Source organism: Xenopus laevis, chromosome 9_10S (assembly GCF_017654675.1).
Source record: "Xenopus laevis strain J_2021 chromosome 9_10S, Xenopus_laevis_v10.1, whole genome shotgun sequence".
Taxonomy (NCBI): Eukaryota; Metazoa; Chordata; class Amphibia; order Anura; family Pipidae; genus Xenopus; species Xenopus laevis.
The window spans coordinates 70,631,185-70,658,180 of record NC_054388.1 but is presented as its reverse complement, the minus strand read 5'-3'; the positions used below and the strand labels follow the sequence as shown (position 1 = coordinate 70,658,180).

At 37.1% G+C, this 26,996-nt stretch overlaps 1 protein-coding gene across 1 annotated transcript in view; it reads right to left on the bottom strand.

Annotated features, from left to right (window-relative positions):
- Positions 1-2,610: 2,610 nt before the first annotated feature.
- Positions 2,611-26,996, bottom strand: part of ube2e3.S (ubiquitin conjugating enzyme E2 E3 S homeolog) — a 43,529-nt gene continuing 19,143 nt past the window's right edge. The window contains 3 exon segments of the mRNA NM_001090961.1: positions 2,611-2,860; positions 7,999-8,146; positions 11,816-11,948. Of these exon segments, the coding sequence (NP_001084430.1) occupies positions 2,763-2,860; positions 7,999-8,146; positions 11,816-11,948 (379 nt within the window). The 3' untranslated portion in view covers positions 2,611-2,762.

The window sequence follows — 26,996 nt, the reverse complement described above, 5'->3', positions numbered from 1 at the left end:
CAAAGTACAATGATTTATATGCCAAGCATGAACAGTCTTAATGCACTCAAGACAAATCTGTGATAAGCATGGCTCTTCAATGCATATTAGCAACATCGTTATAAAAAATGGGGATCAATGGTCAAATAATTGAGCAGTTTTTGTTGGAACGAATTTATTTTAGAAACAGTAGAGAAAAGGTTAATTATTTTTAAAAATGTGAATTATTTGATTAAAATGGAGCCTATGGGAGACTTCCATCCATAATTCAGGAGCTTTCTTGATAACACATCCTATAAAATACATGACATTAAATGGTGCTTAGTCGCTACCTAATGATGCCACTTGTTTTACAGTGAATTTTGTGTATTATAAGAAATGATAAACTTTTGTATAATAAGGATATTAGAAGTCACATTTAAGGACAATGGCTTCGCTATAATCAATTAAACTGTGGCTTTGGGACTTGATACGGCCATGAAACTCCTTTGTAAGGTCTGTTATACCTATACAGGGGGCTAATTTGTGCCTTTATATGGTCAAACTCTTTTACAGGGGGTCTTTGTGGTTTTATATGATCATCATGAATAACGTTTGACACATCACATCACTATACAGGGGGTACTTTACTCCCTATATTTAAATCGTCAATGAGAGCAGTATATAATCAAAGCTGAATAGCTCTAAATCGATTAAAAAAAATGCGAGAACACATTCATGAAGGGCACACTCATCATAGGAATTTATTTCAGAATCATAAAAAAAACCTTCACCAAATGTGGTCTATTACCAATAACTAGCAGAGCAGCGATGGAAACATCTCACCCTCCACTCTTATCAGCGATTGCAGAGGAAAAAAAAAAAGATTCAGATAAACCAATACGCTAAAAAATGACATTACTCTTTCCAAATCCAGCCACTAATATACAAACAATAATTCTGCTGCTGTTTTCATGACCTACATAAGACAACCGTGGGGTGACATTGATACAGTCATTAGATAATGACATGTTCCTCATTAGTGAAATCATGGGTTGCTAGCATTTTGCCACAAAACCTCTATGGCTGTTGAGACGTAGCAGTAATCGTTGGGAAAAAAAAAAATTATCCTCTTGACCATAAAAAAATAAAATCATAATTACTTGGCCCTGGACATCTCACCATCCTAGTGCCCAACAAAAAATGATATATATCATTTAGGAAGGCAAAATATTATTTTTGGCTTTATAATCCCTGTAACAATTGTTTAGGGGTATGGCCACTCACTTTAACTTTACTCAGTAGCTGTTGTTAAATAACAGTTAATTTTTTGGTTTACATATCTGAAAGTAGAATAATATAGAATGGATTAATAGCTTTAGTTTATGCTTCATCTAGTTTCCATGAGCATCTCTCACTGTGAAAATAGAACTGATGTGAGGATAATGGAGCAGGGGAGTGCATGACTCACTCTCACGTCCTTTCAAAACCTCTGTGAGCTTTTTCTATTTATATGGAGTCAAGGTACATGCCCCTTTCTTGGAGCTTCCTAAACACTACTGGAAGCCCAATCACTCATTCTGCATTTTAAATAGGAAATTCAGCACTTCTAGTGCAGAGAGTACAATTGTGCTCTGGGCACTAGCAACACAATTCATAGACAAACAGTATGGTGAAATAGATCTCTTATCTGGAAAACAACAGGTCCTGAGCATTTTGGATAACAGGTTCCATACCTGATACATTTATCATTCTGTGGGTTACCGCCCTGCAGTAAACTTGTTCAGTCTTAGAAAATGAGGCCAACAGCTTCCTTCTCTATAGCAATGATCTCTGGGCTCAGCAACAGGTCGGGTCATCACTGCCTAGCTGCAGTACATGCAACTTTTTATATTTGTTCACTAGATGGGCTCCAGATGCTACCCTCCTCAATGGTGGGATCATTTTGAAACTCAGGTCTTCAATGCCCTTCTCAACCTTGGGCATATATATTGGCCACAACACACTATAAGCCACTTTGCAATACAAAGCTTAGGCAGTGGTTAGGCTTTGAATAATTTCTGAACACAACACACCATGAAAACAAATCGCCGGTTATTATCAGTTCCGACATGCAGGTAGGTGTCCATAAGAGTATTCAAAGTACCCTCACTGTACTAGCAGGCTGTAAGTACAATCCTTGCAGGAAAGGACAATTCAAGTATTCAAGTAACTGCATCAGAGAGGTTTTCATTTTATTTAAATATGACACTGTTTAATGGGATCCAAACTTGAAAACAAAGAAACTACACCTTAGGGAACATGTTTATTGTGTGTTTGGGATAATACATTTGGGTGCTCTCTGAGCTACAAAGGAATAAAAGGAAATCTTTTCAGTTCAGACTGACAAAAGGTAAAACAGTTTTCACAACAGTGTGTACCACATAATTGGAAATATTTCTGGGTTTAATACAAATTGACAATTTCTAGTAATCTACTGCTAACTTTAATAACGTCATACAGATAATGAATTAGGCTAAAATGCACTATAATATTTGGTTTGGAACAGTATTCTTAGTACATCACAAAATACATTTTGATATCCCAAAGAAGCAAGACTTGCAAGTAGGCATTTTAACGTTACTAATCTACAGCTACAAAGTTCTACTCTTCATAGTATTTACCATTCGGGGCAGTATACCAGTCTTCATAGGATAAAAGCGGAGAGTAGAATCAGTATAACATATACACAGAAGTCCGTATTGTAAAGGCTATAAAGATTTGTTGCACATTGTACAGATGCCTTGTGCTTTACGCTGTACAGTTTATGTAGCATATCTCTTGGTCCACTGTCTTGCTATCCTGTCATGCTCTGCTCTGTTGGTCAGGTACTGCGTGGCTATGCTTCCAACCAGTGGATCAGCTGAGGAAGAGAAAAGAAATTGTTTTAATTAAAAATATCATTTGTGCAAGAATATTTTTAAAATGCAATTAAAAATATTCTGCAAACCCCTCACCAAATGTACAACAGCTAAATAAAAAGGGTAATTTTCTGATACACCACAAAAACACTACGGTTGCAAAACTAAAGCACTTGCAGCTGGACATATCAGTGCTCTGCAACACCTGTCAAATTTAAAGTTCAGTGCAAGGTGCAGACCACAACGAGGACAGTCCTTAAGTTAAGGAGCATGAATAGGGGACAGGAGGGTGCAAAACTCATACAGCAAACGCAGGTCTTTGAAGCCATTCAGCAAAGAATACAAGTGTGCAAAAAAAATAGTGATTTGCACTGTTTTTTTTATGCAATGTACACCCTGCAGAACATTAGAAGAATAGAAAAACATTCAGGAAATAAAAGATGCAACAACTCTTCCAAGCCCTAAGGAGAGAATAGGAGGATTTAGAAACATGCACAGATATAGTCATGCGAAACATACAAAGTTTTGTATGATTTTCAGATCTGTGGACTTGGGAGACTGTCACTACTATTTCTAGGAGCTAACGTTCATAAATTGTTATCTGCCAATTACTGACAAGACCATCATCTGATTTATTTTTTCTACTTTAAAGGGGACCCGTCACCCAAAAAAATTATTCAAAATTCTATTTTATCACATTAGTCAAGCAAAATGAACTTTAATTACACTATATAAATTATTTGAATCTTGCTTCCTTCAGTCTGGGATTTCAAAATTATAACAAGCAGGCAGGAGCCATTTTGTGGACACTGTTATTAAGGCAAGCCTTGTATCATCTCAGAATCTTGTTTATGCACCAGAATAGGGGGCCCGATGTCCATCCCCATGCCCTGGTTACGCAATTAAATGGTAAAGAGAACGGGGGAAAGTGGGGAGAGCAGTGACAACTAGGAAGTGCTGAATGGAAAGTGAAAGTAATTGTCTGCCCCGCCTCTATGCCACTGGCATAGAGGAGTGGTAGACAATATTTGATTGACAGCTGAGATTTTTAAATGAGCTTACAACGGCTATGAATGCTTTAATAAAAAATAGAAATTGGATTTCTTGTTTAGTTTGAAAAGAACTTTTATTATACAGATTTGTTTGTCTGGGTGACAGGTCCACTTTAAATGAAACAATTTGAATCTGAATGGTTAGTGAATCATTGCATTGAAGTGAACGATTGCTATCCGAAATTTTGTCATACAGTACAAGGACAAATATCTGTGTGTTTATGGCCAGCTTAAGGCAGAAAATGGAAAAAAAAAGAAACCGAATCTTGCAGGTGCATTGATCAGCATGTGCATGTATATTTAAAAACTACACAAAAATTAACACCGGATTAGAGAATAAGTACATTAAGTATAAGGCAAGCCTGAAACACTGCAAGTTTTGATTTGATACCTTTATTCCCTGATATTTCAACTGCTCTCCGATATGGTGAAAATATAATTTATTTGTGCAATAAGTGAAGCAACGTTTCGGGCTTGACCAGCCCTTTATCAAGTTTGATAAAGGGCTGGTCAAGCCCGAAATGTTGCTTCACTTGTTGCACAAATAAATTATATTTTCACTATATCGCAGTGCTGCTGAAATATGTTTTGGAGTATAGACCAGACCTGAGCAGACAGAGTCACAGTGGGCACCCGACACTACAAAATAGCGGTGAGGGAATTGTGTAGCACTACTTTGTGTGTTTGTCTGTATATTTATATCAAAATGTATTTTCTTTATTGTTGTGTCCCCACTGTGAGGATGTCAAGTGGAATTCTTGATCTCATCTTATAGACTTTTTTGTGGAAACGACTTAAACCTTACTTTCCACTGATCATAATCCTGTTTGCATCCCTGACAGTTGCAGTTTGTATGGGGCCTAATGGTGTGGACCAAACAGCTGGCTCAGCTTCTGAGTGAAGCTGAAAGCAATATTGTATTTCTAAACAAAGGCTAACACTATGAATTTATTCATGTGCTCAGTGCAATTTCATATTTCAGCTGCAGAGGCTTTGGACATTTTGCAGAACAAGCCGTGAAGAAATGCCAACTGTCGCATGTGATGAGATTGGGTGCTGTTGGCACAGGTGTATAGAATTTTAAATTTATTTTGTTGTGTTAAATAATGTAATTTTAGCTTGCCTAAAACAGCACAAAAGTAGAACTGTGTCCTTTAGAAAAGATGATCTGCAACGAAAAGATCCTGAATGAAGATGAAAAATATTAATAAATATTGGGGTCTGACAATCATTTTAAAATATTTATGGAAACAGGCAATTTTCTGTGTGCATACAGCTTTGTATAATCATTTAGCAGGAGCGTCTCATGATCTGGGGAATCAGATGCATCACTAACCAGCTCAGGCCAGAAACACAGCCCAGAATGGATGGTGTGAGCTTGCCGTGCCACAGGAGAGCCTAGAAGGAATTTCTGTAATTTTTAGAATTGAATTTGTAACAATCTATCTGGCTAACACGGTACCTTTACCTGGTATAACAATTTTTTTTTTTAAAATGTTGTTTTTACATTTTATATTTCTAGATTTCGATTTAGAAGATATGTATGCATACCTCCCAACATTTCAGAAATAAAAAGAGAGACAAAAAAGTTGACGCCCGTAGCAAGTCGAAAAGTTTTTGACCACACCCATTTTGTGGCCACACCCCCTGATTACCATGTTCATTTTACAAAATTTGGCAGGTTATGAAAGTTTGAACATATTCCTGTGGTTTTTTTTTCCAGTTATTACAGTTTTGCTAATGAAGAATTGCGCTTTAAGCTGTGAGTAACTTTTCCCAAGGGACCTGTTCTCTTATATTGTTACTTGCTTATTTCGAAATTATTACAAAATTATCTTATCTGCGGTTGTGGCTGTACTGGGCTCTCTGACAAAAGCCAATTAAGTTAGGAACTTTGTTTCTTTTTCTGGCTGTTCAGTGCAGAGGAAAAACGGGACTTTCCAGTACAAATGAGGGACTGCTGGTTGAGCTGTCAAAAGAGGGACTGACCTCTAAAAACAGGGACAGTTGGGAGGTATGTGTTTGTACTTGCAATGACTTGTATGTTCTGCTTATCTGTTCCGCTTTCAAAGCTAAATTAGACAAATACTTCTCAGGAAGCAGAGCCATGTGCCTTTTCATATAGAGAGTAAATGGTCCAACATGGTTTCTGGGTGTTTTGCTAGACTTGCTGCCACAAAGCAAATCAGTACTGCTGTGTATTACCAGAAAGGAAATAAAGTCACACAAATCCCAGGAATCGCGAATTCTTATTAAAAGTCATTATCAGAAGCAGATATTTATTTCCCCCCAAAACTACATATCACAAAATATCTACTTATGGCTTTCTGGTTTAAACTCTTTTACTGCTGACAACAGAATCCCTTTAAATTGCAGCAGGGAGGAATTTGTTGGATAGCAGTGTCCCTGAAAAGAAGAACCATCATTTGCATACAGATTTGTATCCAGAGTTTTAATTAAGCAACATCTGCAATTTGCATGTATTATTTCTTCTATATATGCTGAATTTTCCAGTCCTCTGGAGTCAAACATCTTTCTTTCCACAGAAAGGAAAAATCTACAACTGGAATATCTTCCTGTTTCTTTCTACACAACAGAAAGGAAAAATCTATAACTGGTTCCTTTATCATTTATTTGGGACCAATAAATTGCTCTGCTACAGAAAAGTCTATGGACAATGTGTTCTAGCAGAAGGTAAAGTTAACAAGACAAGGATTGTTCTCTGTGCACATTTAGCCATAAACTGAAATTGGAAATACTAGCATAGTTAAAGTTAATTAGAATGTGCATTTTAAGTACCTGCCTTTCTCAGAGTCTTAACATATGAATCAGTGCAAGATTCATGGACTGTCTCATGCAACATATGGCAAGTTTCAAGCCTTCATGGCAGATTATATGAATTGTATTAGCCGGTCTTTAAGCCCACTAAATTTACATATATTTATTCCAAAAAACAATTGTTTTCAATGCGTAATTATTATTAATATGACACTGATGTGCTAGTCAATGGGCAATGCAGATCATGATATTACTTATGCAAATGTTTCATTTAAAGAGCAGAGCAATACATGTCATTTGTGCAATTTATAACTATACTCTGTACTGCAAAATTCTGACAGGGTACTATATTTTCATAGAGATTTCAGTCTTTAATGTTTTCCTGATCAATACAAACAGCACCATATTTAGGATGAGATTAAAATGTAAGAGGCTGTCCTGTTGTGAGTTACTTATCTGACACGGTGTGACATGTTCTGGGAACAAGTTATATAGCGATGATAATGTCATTGAAAGACATACATATAGGCCTAGGGGTGCCTGGAGGGGACATAAATATACATTGAAGGTTCACATTTAGCTAGCTGGACAATTTGAATGAAAAATGAATACAAATGTCTTCAATGATGAGTCAATTCCATAAAGAATTAACTGGGGATAAATGGGGAAAATATTCAACTTAAAATAAATATGTTTGGACGGCTAAATATACTGTACTTGCTGCCATCTATTATTGTTAAAAAAAGGCATTCCTTCCCATTACAGTAATTCATGCTGCTTAAGATTTATTGGTGTGATTGCTGCACCAATAATTCCAATACACCAGATTTCTGGTGATAATCATAATTTCTGGTGATAACGATATATTCTACTTTTCTATACCCTGAATGCATAAAAGTGATACATCTCCTCTATTACACTGTGTAAAATATCTTGAGACAATTGCAGTTATTTGGCTTATACTGTATGCTCATGCATCAGATTTTTAAGTGGATGTGTTGCAAATCCTACATATTGGATCCCACAATGCATGCATGTCACCAGGTACACCACATATGTGGTATTGCAATTAATAAAACTTTACTTTGTACTCCCTTCCAGTCTTAGTATTTGTAAATATTTTTGATATGGATTCAGGGAGATTTGTCGCCCCACAGAAGAGACAATTAGTCGCCAGGCGACTAAATCTCCCAGAATCTGCCTGTGTGCTAGCTCCCTAAAGGGAATAGGTTTACAGCAAATCTAGAATTTTCCACATATGACACTGCCCTAAAAAAAACAGACTAACATTTTTTATCTGTACTTCTTACCAGGATTGCAGTCTGTCAAGAGGGAACAAATAGATAGCAAAACTTTTGATATAGTCAATGCCGGACTCCAGTTATCTTTCAGAATATCCAAGCAGATTACTCCCTGGCTGTTGATATTACAGTGATAGATTCTGGTGCGAAAAGTGACCTAAAAAATATACAAACACACATTAATTAGACCATGGATAAGACTTTCAGGTTATCCAACAGACTATCCATCTACACAAGAGGAGGATACAAGTATTAGTATTTGGCAACATAGGACAGTTGTTAACCCCTGTGCCAAAGTGAACTGCTGCTCAGCCCTGTTCCATCAGTAGTGGTGGGTATAGGGAGCAGCTGAATACACTCACCATGGATGACAGAATTTGCCCGGCAGTTTAGTTGCATGAAAAACCTGTGTATCTGCTCAAGCTGAGTTTTTATCAGCTAGGAGAAAAAGCAGAGAGTTTGCGCAAACTTAAAATTCAAGAGCTTAGAGTTTAAATAATATTTTACAGATGGGTTCATTTTAATAATATAAAATTAAATCAATGCAGATATATTTATAGCTATTCACAGGGGAAAAAAACATAGCATGTGCTATAATTGCACCAACTAACAGTTAGGGAAGGGTTTTCATAAAATTCAGGGAGTTTCTTCAAGATAACATCATAGGGAAATTCTAAACTATAGCCTGCTCCTGAAAACACCCTAAATAAGCCTTTCTGACAAAGCAGCTTTTTCCTGACTGGTAATACTAATATTCTTTCTAAAGATAGTTTGAATTTCAGTCAGTTACAGATTTTATCAAACATGGGAGGTTGCTTCAGGAGTGCAAGGAACTACAGGTATGGGATCCATTATCCAGAAACCAGTGATCTAAAAAAAAAAACTTAATTTATGTGAAAATTGTGCAAATTTGCTTTTTCTCTCTAGTAATAAAACAGTACCTTTCACTTGATCCCAGCTAAGATATAATTAACCCCTATAGGTGGCAAATCAATTCTATTGGGTTTAGTTCATTTTTAAAAGATCTTTTAGTGGACTTAAGATATAGCGATTCAAATTATGGAAAGACCCCTTATAAGGACCTAGGTCCTAAGCATTCTGGCTAACAGGCCTTATACCTGTACAATGTCCTATAAGATAAATACAAGAAATTGTTTTTCATAATGTAAATGAATTAATTTTCTACAATAATAATAGCATTCCTTTCTGTGTATAAGCATGACAAAAAAAAAAACAACAGACCAAAAAAAAAAACCCTTTTTGAAATACATTTCTAATGTTCCCTTTGATCCAGACAGCAGAAAGTGAAGTGAAACTGTGCTAGCCAATACAGTGCATCCTCAGAAACATTAAAAACTAGATGAACCATGAACTGACAAACCCATGGTGCAGAGGTCTCCGTTAGGATTGTCCAGTCAGACATTTTTTATCAGTATGTGTACTTCCAACATTTAAGAAACACATAATATGACAGCTGGAAACAAAATGATTTTGTCTAAACAAGCCCAGGGCAGTTACACAAAGATATTACTGCACCTAGCAAGCTGTCTCGCAAAAACACTTGTCCATATTAGCTTTCCACTGACAAACATACATTGCTATATATCCACACTGCAGGTGTACAAAGATAGATATTAGGTAACTTAAAATCAGCAGTCAGCACTGTGATGGCTCACTAAGCCTAAATGGAATGTCAACAGGTAGTTCTGTAACGGGACACAAGCAAGTGACATCATGCCATTGTGGAATTGCTACACTTTAAAAACTACTCAGACTCAACAAAACATCCCCAAATGAGCTAATGATAATACATATTAATATAGGTCAAAGAAACCACAAAACATGCATGAAAGCATTTTTGCATGAAATTGATATGTGTTCTAGTAGGGATGCCCAAAAGCCTAATGTTATTGATTCAGTTTAATAATGAATCGTCCACAGAATTTGTAACCCTTCCAGCACCAGTCACGTTTCACAATTCTTGCATTAAATTCCAGGCAACATTTCAACACCTTGGGATATTTGTGTTTAGTGGCATTTCCTTGGGGATTTAAAGGTTTATCTAGAAAAAGGTAAACAATTCCTTATTATTTTCTTTTCAGGGACACGTAAGCTTTCTTGCCCTTTCTGAATTCTGGCAAATACAATACTTCCCCTGCTGCTTTCTTACTAAATCTGGCAGCAGAGGTTGGGTGTAGGGGGCCCATTGATCAGCGCAGGGCAGACATCAAGCAGAGGCGCTCGCAGGTCCGGTGCCAAAACAAGGGGCCGATTTATCATAATGTGAGATTAGAACTCACCACAGAAAAACTCTCGCCCTAGTTCTATTCATTCATTCCTATGGGATTTTTAAAAGCATATTTATTAATGGAGTTCACCATTTGATAATAATATAAATCTTTACTATGAGCATTTCTGACATTTCCAAAACTCTAATTAAGACTTGCATTTTACAGTTTATCTTTCAGACATTCTCAGATACTAAAATAACATAATCAGTCTCAACCCAGCTATGTAGCATGCTGAGACCCTGCCCCCGATAAACCCCATGGCTGACATTTCAGCCCATGCAAAACTATACTTGGGTTAATTTATCAACACATTTATTAACACTAAGTAAATCTGCATCTTGGCAGTAACCCATGGCAACTGATCAAATGCTCTCTTTCTTGTTCTACCTTGAATCACCTTGAATGCTATGGGGTACAAATTTGCCTGGTCATGATAAATGACACCTACTTACAGGTTGTATGTTATAAACATCCCTAAACTTGTAACTTGACACATTCTGACAAAGTCAAATGAGTTAAATATATTACTTTACACCTCAAAATTACAATCTTTCAAATCTTGAACTTTACATGAATTTATTTCTAACTTGTTCTTATGTTATAAAGATAAAATATTTTAAATAAGAATGCTAACAGTCCAACGGTTTGATACCCAATATTTTCATAGCTGACAGTTCAGATCCCTGCAAACACAACACTTTGGTCTTGGTAATCTGACCCCTAAAAATCACTGGGCAGATTTATTACCACATAAAAACAATGTGCAGCACCCAGGTACTTTTGTGTCAGGGCTAAAACCCTACATTGCCCATTAGAAATGACAACAATTTGTTTTGCCATGGACTTGGACTTATACTTACTTATATGGAGTTTCTATATACACTGTGTGCAATTTAGATCCACAGGAGTAAGGACAAATGGAAATGACTGAACATACTGAGTTACACACTAAGGGGCAAATTTACTAAGCTCGATTGAAGGATTTGAAGTAAAAAAAAACGTAAAATTGAACATCGATAGGCTACTACGACCTTCGACTACGACTTTGATTCGAATGATTCGAACTAAAAATCGTTCGACTATTCGACCGTTCGATAGTACGGTCTCTATAAAAAAAACTGAATACATACTTCGGTAGTTTAAACCTAGTGAGGTACAATGTTAGCCTATGGGGACCTTCCCTGTTACTTTCCTAAGGGTTTTCTGATCGAAGGAAAATCCTTCGATCGATGGATTAAAATCCTTCGAATTGTTTGATTTCCTTCGATCGATCGTAGTATTTGCGGTAAATCCTTCAACTTCGATATATGTTTATTAACCCTCGATATTCGACCCTTAGTAAATGTGCCCCATAATGTAGAAATAAAGGTGAATAATATTAATTTTCATACTATTAGACTGGAATTGTGAATCAGATAACAATGAAGAACATTAATTTAAACAACATGGAATGTTCATTGTTTTCATGAGCACTCAGCATTGTAGCATTATGCCTGAATGCTCAACCTGTTGATGTAGATCAATAAAACTCTTACCTTTGGTGGCTTAAATGGATAATCAGATGAAAATGTGATATCCAAAAAAAATACGCCCCCTTCATATACTGATCCTGGAGGTCCAAGAATTGTAGATCTCCATTCATAAATATTGTCGCCCTTTGGCCCAGCACTGTAAAAAAAAAAAACAGGAGGTAAAAGCATGAGTAATGTATATTATAGATCCACGTTTAAACCAAAACAGTTAAAAAATGCTAGCTGGTTCAGTAGCAACCACTTGCTTAAGAATACTTTCAATAAAAAAGGGAAATACATGTGATTTATATGGATGTACTCATCCAGGAATTCTCTCAATCAAATCTAAATTCAGAGGAGGTGAAATGGAAACAAGGGAAAATAACGTCAAGAAAAAAAGATCCTGCCAACCTTTAATCCCTAGAAGGCTGACAAATTTACGGCTTTTTGTAAATCATGTGCTTAAGTTTTAGAAGCAACTTATAAATTCCTGTATAAATGAAACCATATCTCTATAAACGCTCTGCTCATTCCCAGTTTGCCCAGAGGAAAATGTAATAACAAATATACAAGGAATACAATGATAATGCTATAAATGACAAGAATGTAATTCATCATAGAATTTCACCACCTTATATGGGAATGAGGTATACACAAGGTTTACAAATCAAATAACTTAAGTGTTAAATTGTATTTTTTGTTTATAAAGGGTCAACATATTTCACATAACTTTACTTTTTTTTTGACAAAACAAAGTAGTGAAAAGATGAAAGAGAGAGAGAAAGCTCTGGAAGTTCTATTGTGTAGGTTCTGCTAACAAGAGATATTTACACAAGAATTGACTGGCTAAAGAAAATGGTACAGCAGGCAGAAGCATGGGTGATGAAAGATCAACTGAAATTGTGTGTGGGGGAAAAAAAAAAAAAAAAGAGGCAAAAGCCATATGAGCGAGTGGGGCAGACAAATTATATCATTGGCATGCACACTTGGAGGTACTTTATCAAATATTGTATTGAGTATTATGTTGAGTTTAATTATATCATAATCTCGAGTAATCTCATCGATAAAGTTATTGTGAATTTCCTGGATACTGACCTTAACAATTGTCTCAAAATATCTTCAGTTATTCATGACAAACTAAGAATATCCAATTCTAGAATTTTCTACAAAATTGGTACTGTGCTTCACCCAATCTTCCACAGGCTCTATGTCAGAAGATGAAAACACCTCAACATTCTAAGTCTTCTGAATGGCTTTATAACACATATGAATGAATTTAACTAAAATAAGTGACACAAACATGATGTATTTAATTTTTCAGGAATGATGATTTAGCCCCTACAATGGACCCAGTTAGATGTAATGTACAGGGATTACTCTAGTACATATTTATGTAGTTTACAGTGACTTTTATCCCTACAATGTTTCACTGCACTGCTCAGTTCCAGTCTTAAAATAGATTCATACTGAATGCAATGGGTATCTTTCCAGACCTGCCTTTGTACATAGATCCCTCTATTTTACTCATGCCTTTAAAGGAACAAAACATAAAAAATAATGGGATGAAGGGATAAAATCTATTTCCCTTGTCTTAACTTGAGACACAGTAATTGCCTATTAAACCAGTCTGGGCAAGATAATTCCCTATGAATTATTTTTATGAACATTTCAAGTACAAATTACTAAATTCTCTCCCCTGGGTTAAATATCTCAATCAATATTTTCATACTTTTTTTTTTTTTTTTTAAACTACAGTAAAAGTAATAAACAAAAACCTGAACGATTTTAGTTTTTCTGCCCAAAAAGATTACAACTTTTACAACTAGTATAGGAAGATATTCAAATGATTGCTTCCTTCATTGCCATCATTACATGGATGGTGTGGTGATTGGTCATTAATTACTAATACATATAATTAAATGCAGGTATGTATTGCACCAATGCATAAACAAAATCTGTTCAGCCTACACTGTGCGCAAGTGTGCAGGAGGTTAATGAAGGTCACAGAGTTTGAAAATTTTATTATTATGGTTAAAGATTAGGTTCGTTTGAAATATACTCAGATATTTTCACACATGTAGTTAATAATTACATTTATGAAGTCAGGGCTGCACAAGTAAGGATTCTATGACAAACACACACAGCAATATATGTTGTAGACAGGGACCTAACTGTCAGGTAATATACTTTCAATTGCAATTATAAAATAAGGTAATTCAATTATGCCTGGTTCCCAACACCAGAGATTTTATGCACAAATAAAACCCTCTGTTCTGGTGATAGTGTGCATTGCTGCAGGTATTCGGAAACACTTTCAGTCAGATGATCATTTATCTTTTCAGCACAATAGATCATTCACAGGTCATTGTGGTCACAGAGATTAATGTTTGGTGGTTTCTTGTATGTGCCATTCCCTCTGATTTTTCTGGGAAACATTCCAGAATAATACTCTTTATTTTGTCAACAAGACTTTGTTAAAGAAAAGCTGCAGAGATAAAAAGCAGGCAAAAGAATGGCATGACTTTAAACTGATTTGTCAAAAACCATGCAAACCAGTTTTTACACAATTTGTGATTTTTGTTTCTGATCCCAAGTGTCATTTCACAAAACAACAGATTTGCACCACAATACAAGATCCGCTGGATCACCTGCAGAGTGTAACTAATGAAAAAAATTCATGGCCCCAGTGGACTCTACACGTGTGCTCAGAGAGTTAAAGGGCCACTATGATATCTAGTTCAATTTATTTTTGCCAGAAAGGCTGATGTGCTTTTACAGTTTTAACTTTTTTTGTGCTTCAGCCTGCACTTTTAACCTTACGAATGGTTCCCTATTCCGATATTACAAAAAAAAGGGTACAAGACCTTATATAGAAATAAACTGAAAATATTAATTTTGTTGTTGATGGACATCTTTAAACTTAGGTCCCAAACAATGCAGAGCTGGCACAATTATAAAATGAAACAAGATCAGACATGTACAGAATGTGAGCCATATAGAGTAGCAGATAGTTTGTTGAAGGAAAAACATTTTATTTATCAATGCTTTCATACAATGAGTGAAAAGAATAAATATCCAAACTAAATCAGAGAAAGGATTTAACATAAGATGAATGCACTATACGGATAGAAAACATTTTTAAAGGGGAAGTGATCTGTGCTGAGAAGGCTCAGAAATAATGATGATGATTGATGAAGAAATACAGCATTCTTTTTCCCAGAATGTCCTATTCAAAAACATGATTCATTTACAACTGATTTGCATTTTTTTTGTATTAAGATAATAACTGAAGCAGATGGAGGGATTTAGAATTTCACCATAAATAAACTCTAGACCCGGCCCTCTAGGAAAATATAGAGAAAGAGGAGAATTGAATTTAGTTAACAAGGCTGAATATTCTCTCAAAAAAATAAAAACACCAACACAAATTTTATTATAAAGAGAATAAGCTGGACACTATGCTAGCCAGGGCCCCTTAATAACAGATGGAAATCAGCCCTTATAAGAATGGATAAAACAGAACTGGGCATGCTGATACACTAGCCTAAACAGATTGAAGACCCCTTTATCAGATACTATGCTACACTATACAGGGGAACCACCACAAGTCCCATTAACACTAAAACATCCATAACTACCTAGATAGTATTCCATTATAAAGATGTTGATCAATATTGATTCCAGCCCTACACTCTCTTCTGATAAAGAACACACAGCTGACTCAAGACAAGTGAAGGGCGAATAAAACATCCCTAAACCCAAAAGGGACCCCATATGTGTCAGAACTACAGACCCATCTCCTTACTCAATTTAGACTTAATTTATGCCAAGGCTCTAGCCTAACGACTACAAGAAATTTTAACTTCATTAATTCACCCAGACCAAATGGGTTTAATCCCGTGTAAAGAGGCAAACCAACAACAGACGAGTGCTGCAAATAATCCACGCAGTCGAAAATTTGCAATAAAAACCTATTCTCCTGTTACTAGAGGCGAAAAAAGCTTTCGACCATGTGGATTGGAAATAAATTAGACAAATCCTGCTTCATTTTGGTTGTGGCCCAACATTAACTTCTGGAGTGATGGCACTGCATCAAAATCCTTCAGCTAGGATATCCATGGAAGTTACTATTTAACACCTTTTCCTATTAAGAATGGCACCTGTCAGGAGTGCCTGCTGTCCCCATTAATGTTTGTGCTATGCATAGAACCATTTGTGCAAAGTGTAAGACACAATACAAACATATCCAATATTCAAGTAGGATTGGCCACTTATAAAATAGTGCTATTTGCAGATGATACTTTATTCTCTATCACAAAACCTCAGACCATCTAGAGCTGTGGAGAAGAAAGAAATTTTGGAGATCTGGAGTTGCAGAAAATGTACGGACTCCAACTTTAAATACAAGCACTGATAAAAATTACATAATAAGAGCTTCTATGAAGCATGATAAAAAATGTGCCTGTAGTGCAAGGAACCATTACACTTGACATGGTTAGGCAACTCTCCGGCTACTTTCTCAAAAGCTGAACAGTTCCTACTAAACCAAGATTTCTAAATCCTCAGAAGTACCCTCCCATAAAACCATTAACCCTTGAACAACCACAAACTACCATTAGGGCTAAAAAGCACCTAACTAGTGCTCATCAAGAAAGCGTATACATATACTGTAATATATATATATAATATCACAATGTTGCAAAAGATCAAATTCAGAATAATCAACATTACAATGCATCAATTTATTGTACATCTCAAAAATACATATATCATCATAATGTTGCAAAAGACCTCAGAACAACAGGATTTTGGGGGTTTGAACCAAGAGTTGTAGGTCTCTTGCTTTTTTTTTCTTCCATCATTAGCTTTGATATTTTGGACATATATTTTCGTTTTATTAATTTCTTATAATTTTGGATTTCAAACCCCCAAAATCCTCTGTTGTTCTGAGGCGATATATCCAATACACAGAGGATTTTGGGGGTTTGGTCCGTGAGTCACTATTCTCCACATCTTACAGACAGCATGTAGGAACTACATAACCCACAATGCATTGCACTGTGATGTTCCATTACTTATTTAAGTCACGGGTGCAGGGAATTGTGGGTTTCGGAGGATAAGGACAGAGGGCTGCTGATACAAAGTAGTAGTAGTCAGTCAGCTCAGCAAAGTAGTCAGACCGATAAGCAGGAGAGCAGGGGGCTAGGTGCAGGGAACTGTTTCAAACAATTATAAATCATGAAAAGTCTGCCTATTTTTTATTTGATGTATATTGCAAAGTTGCTTGAAATTATGTTTACTTTTCAAAACTTAAGTTATGTTTGTATGTTTAAATCAAACATCTTTTTAGCTTTAGGTTTATTACTGACTTTAGGACATTCCTCTTTAGCATTTAGCTGAACACAGTTCTTGCTTTCATCCATACAATATTTCTATGCAAAAATATCCCCCAACCCCCGAGCACAAAAAAGACCCAATTCCTCTTGCATAGCATCTGGCAACGTATTCCTTTCAATTTCAAGTGTTTATGGGTTCCAGATGTTTTTAAAAGGTTGGACAGTAAGGAAAATCCCTGAGCTAAGGAAGCCCTGCAATAGTTTACTTTATGATCACATCTTTATGAAGCACCTAGGTTACGCGGATACAATGTTTGGTAGAAAAAATGTAAATAATTCTGAATTTAAATTGGACTATTTCTCTATTTTCTATTTAAAAATAAAATATATTGTGAAACAATACAGCATTTACACATTTCTTTTCCATCATCAGTCAGTCAAACTATCTACTCTTTCACAAAAGTCCAATGCAATGGCAGGGTCAGAAAATATACAATTTCTCCTTTGTATTTTGAAAATCAATAAGAAGGAAGGAAGTTAATTATCCATAAATAGCAACAACAATTGACACGTTTTACTACAAGAAAAATCAAGGTAAATCTATTAAAGGGGTTGTGCACTTTCCAAACACTTTTTTCAGTTCAGTTGTTTTCCGATTGTTCACCATAAATAAAGAAATTTTTCCATCTTTTATTTTTTACCATTTTTTCCAAAATTCAAGTTTAATTTGAATGTGCTGATCTCTGGGGGTTCAGTCTGGCAGCTCAGTGATCCAAATGCAGTATCTGAACGGTTACAATTTTCTATATTAGTTGATACATTTCTCAGCAGTTTTTTTTTTTTTTTTGAATATTAGCAACTAAATGTATCAATTTAGAATTGGCAACCACTGTATGTTTCTATTTAGTACAAGGCAGTTGTGTGTGTATGGGAAAAAAAAACAAGGGAACTATAGTAGTAAGACTGCCTCAAAGAAGGTGATATTGGCGGGGCACCTTTGTGTCTCAGAACAATGTGTTTTGCATACAATTAGGCAAAACAGGCCAATTATTGGTGCAAGAAGCAAGAATAGGCACAAAAACCTTTATGTATAGCACTAAGGTGTATGCATTTTCGTACAGGAGTCCTAACATATTTCCCACTAAACTTAAATGAACATTTAGTCACTGAGGGTCATTTATCAACACTGGGCAAATTTCTCCATTGTTCTTCTTGCAGCTGGCTTTAAAAAGCTAATCACTGATTGGCTGCTATAGGTAACAGCCCATGGGCAAATTTGCCCAGTGTTAAGAAATGAGCCCCACTGTTCATGAACTTCTCACTGACTGCAAGTAATTGACAGAAGGGGGTAAATGAACCTTTAACACTCACTCAATGTATACTTTTTTCCCAAAGAATAAACTGCCAGGCAGTTTGTTGTGACATTATTTTAGATGGAGTATAAGACAGCAAAGCAATAAAGCACATTTATTTCTAAACAAAGAAACCGTTTCCTAAAAAAGGAAGTTCCACCGAGGCCGCCATCGGAGGGGGGGCAGGGGGGAGTGTTGTCCCGGGCCCGGAGGGTTTTAGGAGCTTAAGGGGGGCCCGGCTGTCCTGCACTTACTTGATTAGCCGGGCCCCCTTGCTGTCACAGAGCTGACGACATCGGAAGGGGGGGGCGGGAGCACAGATGACTGCATCTTCTGTCCATTCTCTTCCATTATTGGTCACAAAAGTTAAGTCCCGGTTGAGCTGCTAAGGGATTGGATAGTTGAGGATGGAACTTCCCCTCCAGCCAAGCCAATCCCCATGTGGCTTGACCGGGACTTAAAATTCTGTGACTGTGAATAAGGGAAGCGATTGCTGTTACTAGACAGAAGATGTAGCCACTTGTGCTCCCCCCTTCTGAATTTGGTAGTTCACTGACAGCAGGGGGGGCCTGCTAATAAAGTAAGTGCAACATGGCAGGGCCCCCCTAAGGTTAAACCCAGTGGCCCCTGTAATTGCATGTGGGGAACCCTGGCCACCAATTTTTTTTAAACTTCTGGGGGGGGGGGGGTTGGCCACAATTTTATTTACACGAATGTGTGAGGGGGGGTCTTGGCCACCAATGTTTTATAATATGTGGGGGCCCTGGACACCAATTTTTTTTTAACCTTGTGGGGGTCCTAGCCACCAATATTTTTTAATGGGGGGCCCTGACATTGACCGTGAAATTTTACCATGTGGGGGCCCTAGCCACCAATGTTTTTCTTAATAGGGGTCTCTGACCCCAATATTACTTTTATGGGGTGCCCTGACCACAAATGTTTTTTTGTTTAATATTAATGTTTGGGAGGGGGGCTGAACACCAATATTCTTTTTTTATTAACATGTGGGGGGTCCTGACCACTAATTTCTTTTTTTACTGTGGGTTGGGCAGATCTGTGGATAGGGCTTGTGGTGGGGTCGGCGCGGCCCAATGGGCCCAGAAAATTGTCGTACGGCAGCCCTGAAGTTCCATTTTTTTTTAAGGCAAGGATCAGATTCAACAGCAGATTTTCCAACAAACTGCAATATTTAAAAAGAAAACAAAAAAAAAACCCACGGTCTTATGTTTTTCCAAGGGGCCCAAATGTAAACCGAGATTCAGTTAGGGGACCTGTTACCTTAATAAATAATTCCAAATATGTTTCTATCATGTTAGTTGAACTTACACTTTATATATTACTTTGTTTCCTTCAGTCTTAAAATTATACAATCACAGAAAGCAGGCAGCAGCCATTTTGTTGACACTTATTAAGGCAAGATGTGTATCACCAGAAAAATATTGTTTATGTGCCAGAATGGGGGACCTAATGCACATGCGCATTGCCCTACGCAGTTCCATTTTTAATTTGCAAAGGACTTTCATTATACAGCTTTTTATGTCTGGGTGACAGGTCCTCTTCAAGACCCAATAATTGGTTCATTTTAAATAGTAATACTTATTGGGAGTGTTTTCTGTGTATTAAAGGGATCGCCACTCATTTTGCTGGTTAAATGGATTCGGTCATGATTTTTATGATGTAGTTTTTATTTCTAAATTACATCGTTTACCCTGCAAATAATTCACTCTACAATATAAAATTTCATTCCTGAACCAGCAAGTGATTTTACTATGGAGTGCTGTTCTTAGATCTACCAGGGAGCTGTTAACTTGTATTAGGGAGCTGCTATCTGGTTACCTTCCTATTGTTCTGTTGTTAGGCTGCTGGGGAGGTAAGAGAGGGGGGTTGATATCACTCAAATTTACAGTACAGCAGTAAAGAGTGACTGAAGTTTATCAGAGTCACATGACTGGGGGCAGCTTGGAAATTGACAATATGTCTAGCCCCATGTCAGATTTCAAAATTAAATATAAAAAGGTTAGCATTTCAGCTGGGTTAACTTCAACATGTGATTATACAGTTTTGTATGTTAACACAAATTTAGAAATCAAAACAGAGCCTTCTATTTGCATCGCAATAGCAAAGAAATCTAAACACAAGACTGTGAAAGCAGAACTTTATAACTGTAAACATAACATGAAGCCTTAAGTTGGCATTACCAACATAATCTATGAAGCTCTTCTATTTTGTATTTTCTATATATAGTTACAAAAGTTTATTTATACTCATTTTAAAGTAATGAAATGTCAAGCAATGCAGCAGTGAGATATTCATGAAATGATTATCTGGCAGAAAGCTAAGGAGCGATCTGTTAAAAGTGGAACTCCCTCAAGCCTTTAATCCATAAAAACCTAATTACTGTTTAGTACAGAAAATGGAGTGTTATATAAACAGAAACAAGTATGTCAAATTTTTTAAAATTGTTTAGGCAAGTCATTTCTCTCAGTAGCAAAGAGTATGGATTAATAAACTGACTTAAGGCAGTACTCTTGTAAAGAAAATGTCAGAACTGCTCATTTGCAAAAATAAGTATATGTAAATAAACTTACAAACATTTTTGGTTCTTAATATATTAGTTGCAAGAGTAAAGAAACAACACTCTCTCGTTCTATCATAGAACGCTTATTATAATTAAGGGGGAAAGCATGTTTTCCGGAAAATGTACATAATGAGCAGAGGAAAGAGTAATATGGCGAACTGCCAAAGCTTATCAAGCAAAAGTCAAGAAAAAGCTTTAACAAAGCTTTATCACTAGATTTGTAATTTTTAATGTTTTACTTTTCCATAAAAAAAAGCAAGAAGTTTTCCTTATAAATGTTACAAGAACCTATTCTACTTAGAAACCCAAAAGGTGTTGGGAAAAAAAAGTTTTAATTGGTCCACTTCACCCACTGAGTGCATACCATGATGAAAGCGCTTAAAATCAAAATGACATTACAGCACTTTGGTTTTGTACAGGTGGGGGTTATTCCATCATGTAACATTTGCAGAGAAAGGTTCAAAATTATTTTAATTTAACTATTCATAAGCAAATCAATTATATATGTGTTGTGCCATGAAAAGGATAGACATTAATATACACACCTTCTAAAACAGAAGGTAGTTGAGTCCAAAATAGGTTATAGTTTCTCTTTTACAACGCAACAGAAAAAAAGCTGAATATATTTATTTCCCTGAGTTGAAGTTTACTATAGATCTTTATTAATCCCAACCTACATTTAGAAATGAATTTCAGTTATACTGCTTAAAATGTATCAGCTTCTATTCAATCTCACACTTTCATTTTCTCTCGCTCTCTCAAGCAATGTTTCATTCTAATTACGGTGTATTATGTTTTCGATTATATGATTTTTCAGACACGAGGGGAAAAAATTGCCACCACGGCAGGAGATTCTCTGGCAAATTATAAGCAAAAAATAGATTCTTCGGGCTACAAAAAAATTCTCCATGTGAAATGTGTGTATCATGTGTTGTCTGTAATTCTTTATAGTGACCTTTTCATTGATGCCGTCACGACCGGCACCCAATACCAGAACAAGTGCCAAGCACCCTGGTCTCGGCTCGGCTTCACCAGTAGTGTGACCACCGTTGGGCTTCGGGAGGAGCCCTCAGCTTACTTGGGTGCCACCTGGACTTAACGAGAGGTGCAAGGCGAGGTGTTCTGGCTGGCAAAGGGGCACGGCTGTTAGCAGAGTCTTTTTGGCCGAAGGTCACGGTACAAATGGAGCAGGCAAGAGAATCGTCAGACAGGCAGGGTCGAGGCAGGCAGATATCAAGAATAGTCAGGCAGGCAAGGGTCAAACCGGGTAATCAAACAGATGGGGTCAGGCAGAAAGAGTAGTCGAGATGCAGGCAAAGGTCAGGATTCGGATATCAGAATTGTCAGGAACAGGCAGGGATCAAAACCGGAATAACAGATATAAGTTTCACAGAAACAGATAGCACAAGGCTTCAGGAACCACCAGAATCAAGATTCTATCACGGGCAACCTCTGGGAACCCTTTCAGCCTATTTATACTGTTTAAATTTGGCGCTATTGCGCGCTGGCTTCATCACGCAAGCGCACCTGTGCCTTTAAGGGACACGGAGGCACGCACCCTTAGTGGGGCAAGATGGCGCCGTCGCTGGAGCATGCGGCGGGCGTCCCCGCCGATGGCGTGGCGGGCGACCCCACCGCACAGGTATTGCTATTACAGATGCCTTCATCTTTTAAATTGTTAGTATAACCATGGAAAACAAGTAGACGTTTCAAGGACAACTACACACAACTAAAAATGATAATTTATAATAGTTTACAATGAAAAGTCTCTTTAAGGCTTTCCATTTTATGTTGATATGAAAAGTGCCTCATATCAAACAGAACTGTGATTAATTGAAAACTGGATTATGGGATGTGAATATGCCAGCTAACCTGAATTAGACACAGTTTTAATGTGAGTTTGGTTATTGCTTATGCATCTGCTTGCATAAATTTACTGGAATTGCCACAGAAAGATACTGGTCTCCTTCAGGCTTTCAATCAGGATGGCCATATTTTTGCCCCCATATATGGGTTCAACATGCTGTGACTTCAGCCAGCCATGACATTGTACAGGGATTGCTCATCTTTCATGATAAAAATGGAGCTCACAATCAAAGGAGGAGTACTTTTGTAGGAGGAAACTGAAGTACCTGGAGGAATTCTACGCTAACATTGAGAGAATATACCAACTTAATACAAACAGTGCCCTGGTTAGAATACAATCCTGGATCCGAGCACTGTAAATCAGCAATGCTAAGCACTGCATCATCTTGCTGCTCATAATAAATACCATCAGTCTCTTATCTAATAAATAATCTGAACGCATTATAGGAGGTTACTGGAAAAGCTAGGGATGCTTGTAAAGCTGTAAACGTTTGCCTTTATTTAGCTGTAGCCTGGGATTCCATACATGTTATTGAAGGTAAAGGTGGCCATAGACGCAGAGATCAACTTGTTTGGCGATGTCACCAAACGAGCAGATCTCTCCCCGATATGGCCACATTGAAGTGGGCGATATCGGGCTGATCCGATCATGGGTCCTAGGGCCCAACAGTCGGATCAGAATGCATTTGAAACGGGCGGTCAGATTGCGGGACCGCATACACACAGACGTGCCCGCATTGCGGCGGGATTTTTTACCCTACCCTTTCAGCCAGATATCGATCGGGGAAGCCCGTCGAATAACCTAACACATGGGCCGATAAGCTGCTGACTCGGTCTGTCAGCAGTTTTTATTGGCCCGTGTATGGGGGCCTTCATTTTTACCCCCAACAGTAATTTATTACAATTTTGTAAAAAAAAAAAAAATGTATTGGTTTCACAGATTAAAACATATTTATGGCAATTCCTGTAAAATATAGCTGATGCAAACTTGGAATAATGTTGTCGTTTCTAGGAGAATCAGCAAGTCTAGAGAACGTCTCTTGTTGAAATTTGACTTCACCTTAGAAAATGCTTTGTAACCCATTTCAGAGAACCCTAATTTTTTTCCTCTAATTTCTTTTTGAATTTCCTTAAATCATGGAACATTGCAAAACCACAGTGAAATAAGTGGTAAGTACCCCATTACTAATGGTCACGTTCAAGATTAGTATAGTTTTTTCTTTCTGCTGCCTGTGACATTTATCAGAGTATATTACCAGAGGTGAAATAGGGAAAGTCTTTGCTCTGCAACAAATAACTGTCGTAGAACTCTTGCTGTTATTATCAAAGTTAATTGTCTGCAAGAGGGGCATATTATCTAAAAGCCCAATATGAAGCAGTTTAGGCAAAATCCCATGCCCTTATGACTCACTTTCAAAAGTGAAATAATTTTTGAGCAATGTTTGTCTGAATACTGCTTGACATGCATTGAATCCCATTACTCTGTAAAGCACTGTGTGAGATGATGGCATCTATTAATGGTTTCTTGCCATATAGTAACAAGGCATTCCTAGCTTTCTATATTACAACTGCACTAATAATGAAACATTTATGCCAATATGTTTCTGCCCGATTAAGGGATTTGACATCGGACTTTTAGAGGCAAATTCATCAAGGGTCGAATTTCGAGGGGTTAAATCCCTCGAAATTCGACTGGGGAATGGAATGGAATAGAATCGAATAGGCAATTCGGGCGAATTTACGCTCTGGCGAATAGTCGAATTGGCGAATATTCGCCAGGCGAATAGGCGCTCGATCGAATATTCGCTCGCAGGATTTTCATTCGATCGAATGCCTTTTTATTCGATCAAAAACTTGGAAAACAAGCCTATAGGACTTTCCCATAGGCTTTTAAAGCAATTCGGTAGGTTTTAGGTGGCGAAGTAGGCAGTCGAAGTATTTTTAAAAGAGACAGTACTTCGACTATCGAATGGGCAAATAGTAGCAGCGTTTTTGCGCTCGATCCAGTACTTCGACTATCGAATGGCGAATAGTCCCAGCGTTTTTGCGCTCAATCTATTCGAATCATTCTACTCAGATGAATTTAAGCCAATTCGATAGTCAAGGAGCACAAAAAACTACTCGAAATTCAAAGTTTTTTTACTTCGAATCCTTCACTCGAGCTTGGTGAATTGGCCCCTTAATATGCATCAGAAAGCTATGCTTTTACCAATGTATCTTACTTACACAGGGCATATACATAAAAGGTATGTCAAATATTTACGGTATGGAAAAAAAAAGTAAATGGCATTTGTAACGTTCAATTTTTGTCCACTAAATGTACAGTATTGACATGAGGACAAGGAAGTAATCCCTGTACTACAGGTCCCACAAGATATGTTGCCTGTATATGTGGAAAATGGATCATTTATTTATGAAATGGAGGGAATAACAGAAAACACTTTGAGCACATTTTATTTATATTTATTTGAGAATTAACAACCATCAAATGATATCAATAGGTTATATGCAAATTGTGTTAGTGTAACATGAACATGAAATCCCTGTTACTGCTTATTTGTGAAACCGGATGGCAATTATCCGTATTGTCTGTTGGACAGTGTTTTTTTTTGGCATTGTAGCCACATCAAGTAGCTGCAACTAGTCGCTCCGTGTGTCTTCACCCTTGGTGAAGGTTTCTGACTTAGCAGAACCACTATGCGTAAAATACAGGATTATGACATACCTCTCAACATTTTGGAAATACAAAGAGGGTCAAAAAGCTTTGCTGCATGTAGCATGGCAAAAATGTATTGCCCACTACCATTTTTGTGGCAACACCCCCTAATTAACATGTTCATTTTACAAAATTTGGTAGGTTATGAAAGTTTGAACACATTTCTGTGGTTTTCATGTGTTATTACAGTTTTGCTAATGAAGGTGAATTGCCCTTTAAACTGCAAGTTACAGTTTACCCACGAGACCTGCTTATCTAAAATTGTTACAAAAGTATTGAAGTGCACATTGAAGTGCACCTGCTGAGTGTCTGCCAAAAGCCAATTAAAGGGATACTGTCATGGGAAAAAAAATGTTTTAAAAATGAATCCGTTAATAATGCTGCTCCAGCAGAATTCTGCACTGAAATCCGTTTCTCAAAAGAGCAAACAGATTTTTTTATATTCAATTTTGAAATCTGACATGGGGCTAGACATATTGTCAATTTCCCAGCTGCCCCAAGTCGCGTGACTTGTGCTCTGATAAACTTCAATCACTCTTTACTGCTGTACTGCCAGTTGGAGTGATATCACCCCCCCTCCCTTCCCCCCCCCCCCCCCCAGAAGTCAAACAAAAGAACAATGGGAAGGTAACCAGATAGCAGCTCCCTAACACAAGATAACAGCTGCCTGGTAGATCTAAGAACAACACTCAATAGTAAAAACCCATGTCCCACTGAGACACATTCAGTTACATTAAGAAATAAAAACAGCAGCCTGCCAGAAAGCATTTCTCTCCTAAAGTGCAGGCACAAGTCACATGACCAGGGGCAGCTGGGAAATTGATAAAATGTCTAGCCCCATGTCAGATTTCAAAATTAAATATAAAAAAATCTGTTTGTTCTTTTGAGAAATGGATCTCAGTGCAGAATTCTGCTGGAGTAGCACTATTAACTGATGCGTTTTGAAAAAAAAAAATGTTTTTCGATGACAGGATCCCTTTAAGTTAGAAACTTTGTATCTTTTTCTGGCTGTTTAAAGAGAAAGTTGGGACATTTCTGTAAGAATCCAGGACTGCGCATTGAGCTGTCAAAATCAGGACTGTCCCGTTAAAACGGGACAGTTGGGAAGTATATTATAAGGTAATACCGACAATGATTCAGACTGCAATATCTGCCACTAATCACCACTAGATACACATTTTCAATTCTTTATCCACATTTTGCACACAAGTGCGTTGTCATAGTTTCCACTTGTCTATGAGGACTTTAGTAGACATAAGAATCACATTCAGGCCCAATGCATAACAAAAATAAATAAATCAATAAAATTAGCTCAGAGAAGTGCATTTTATGGCTGGAGAAATTCATTCTCTCTCCA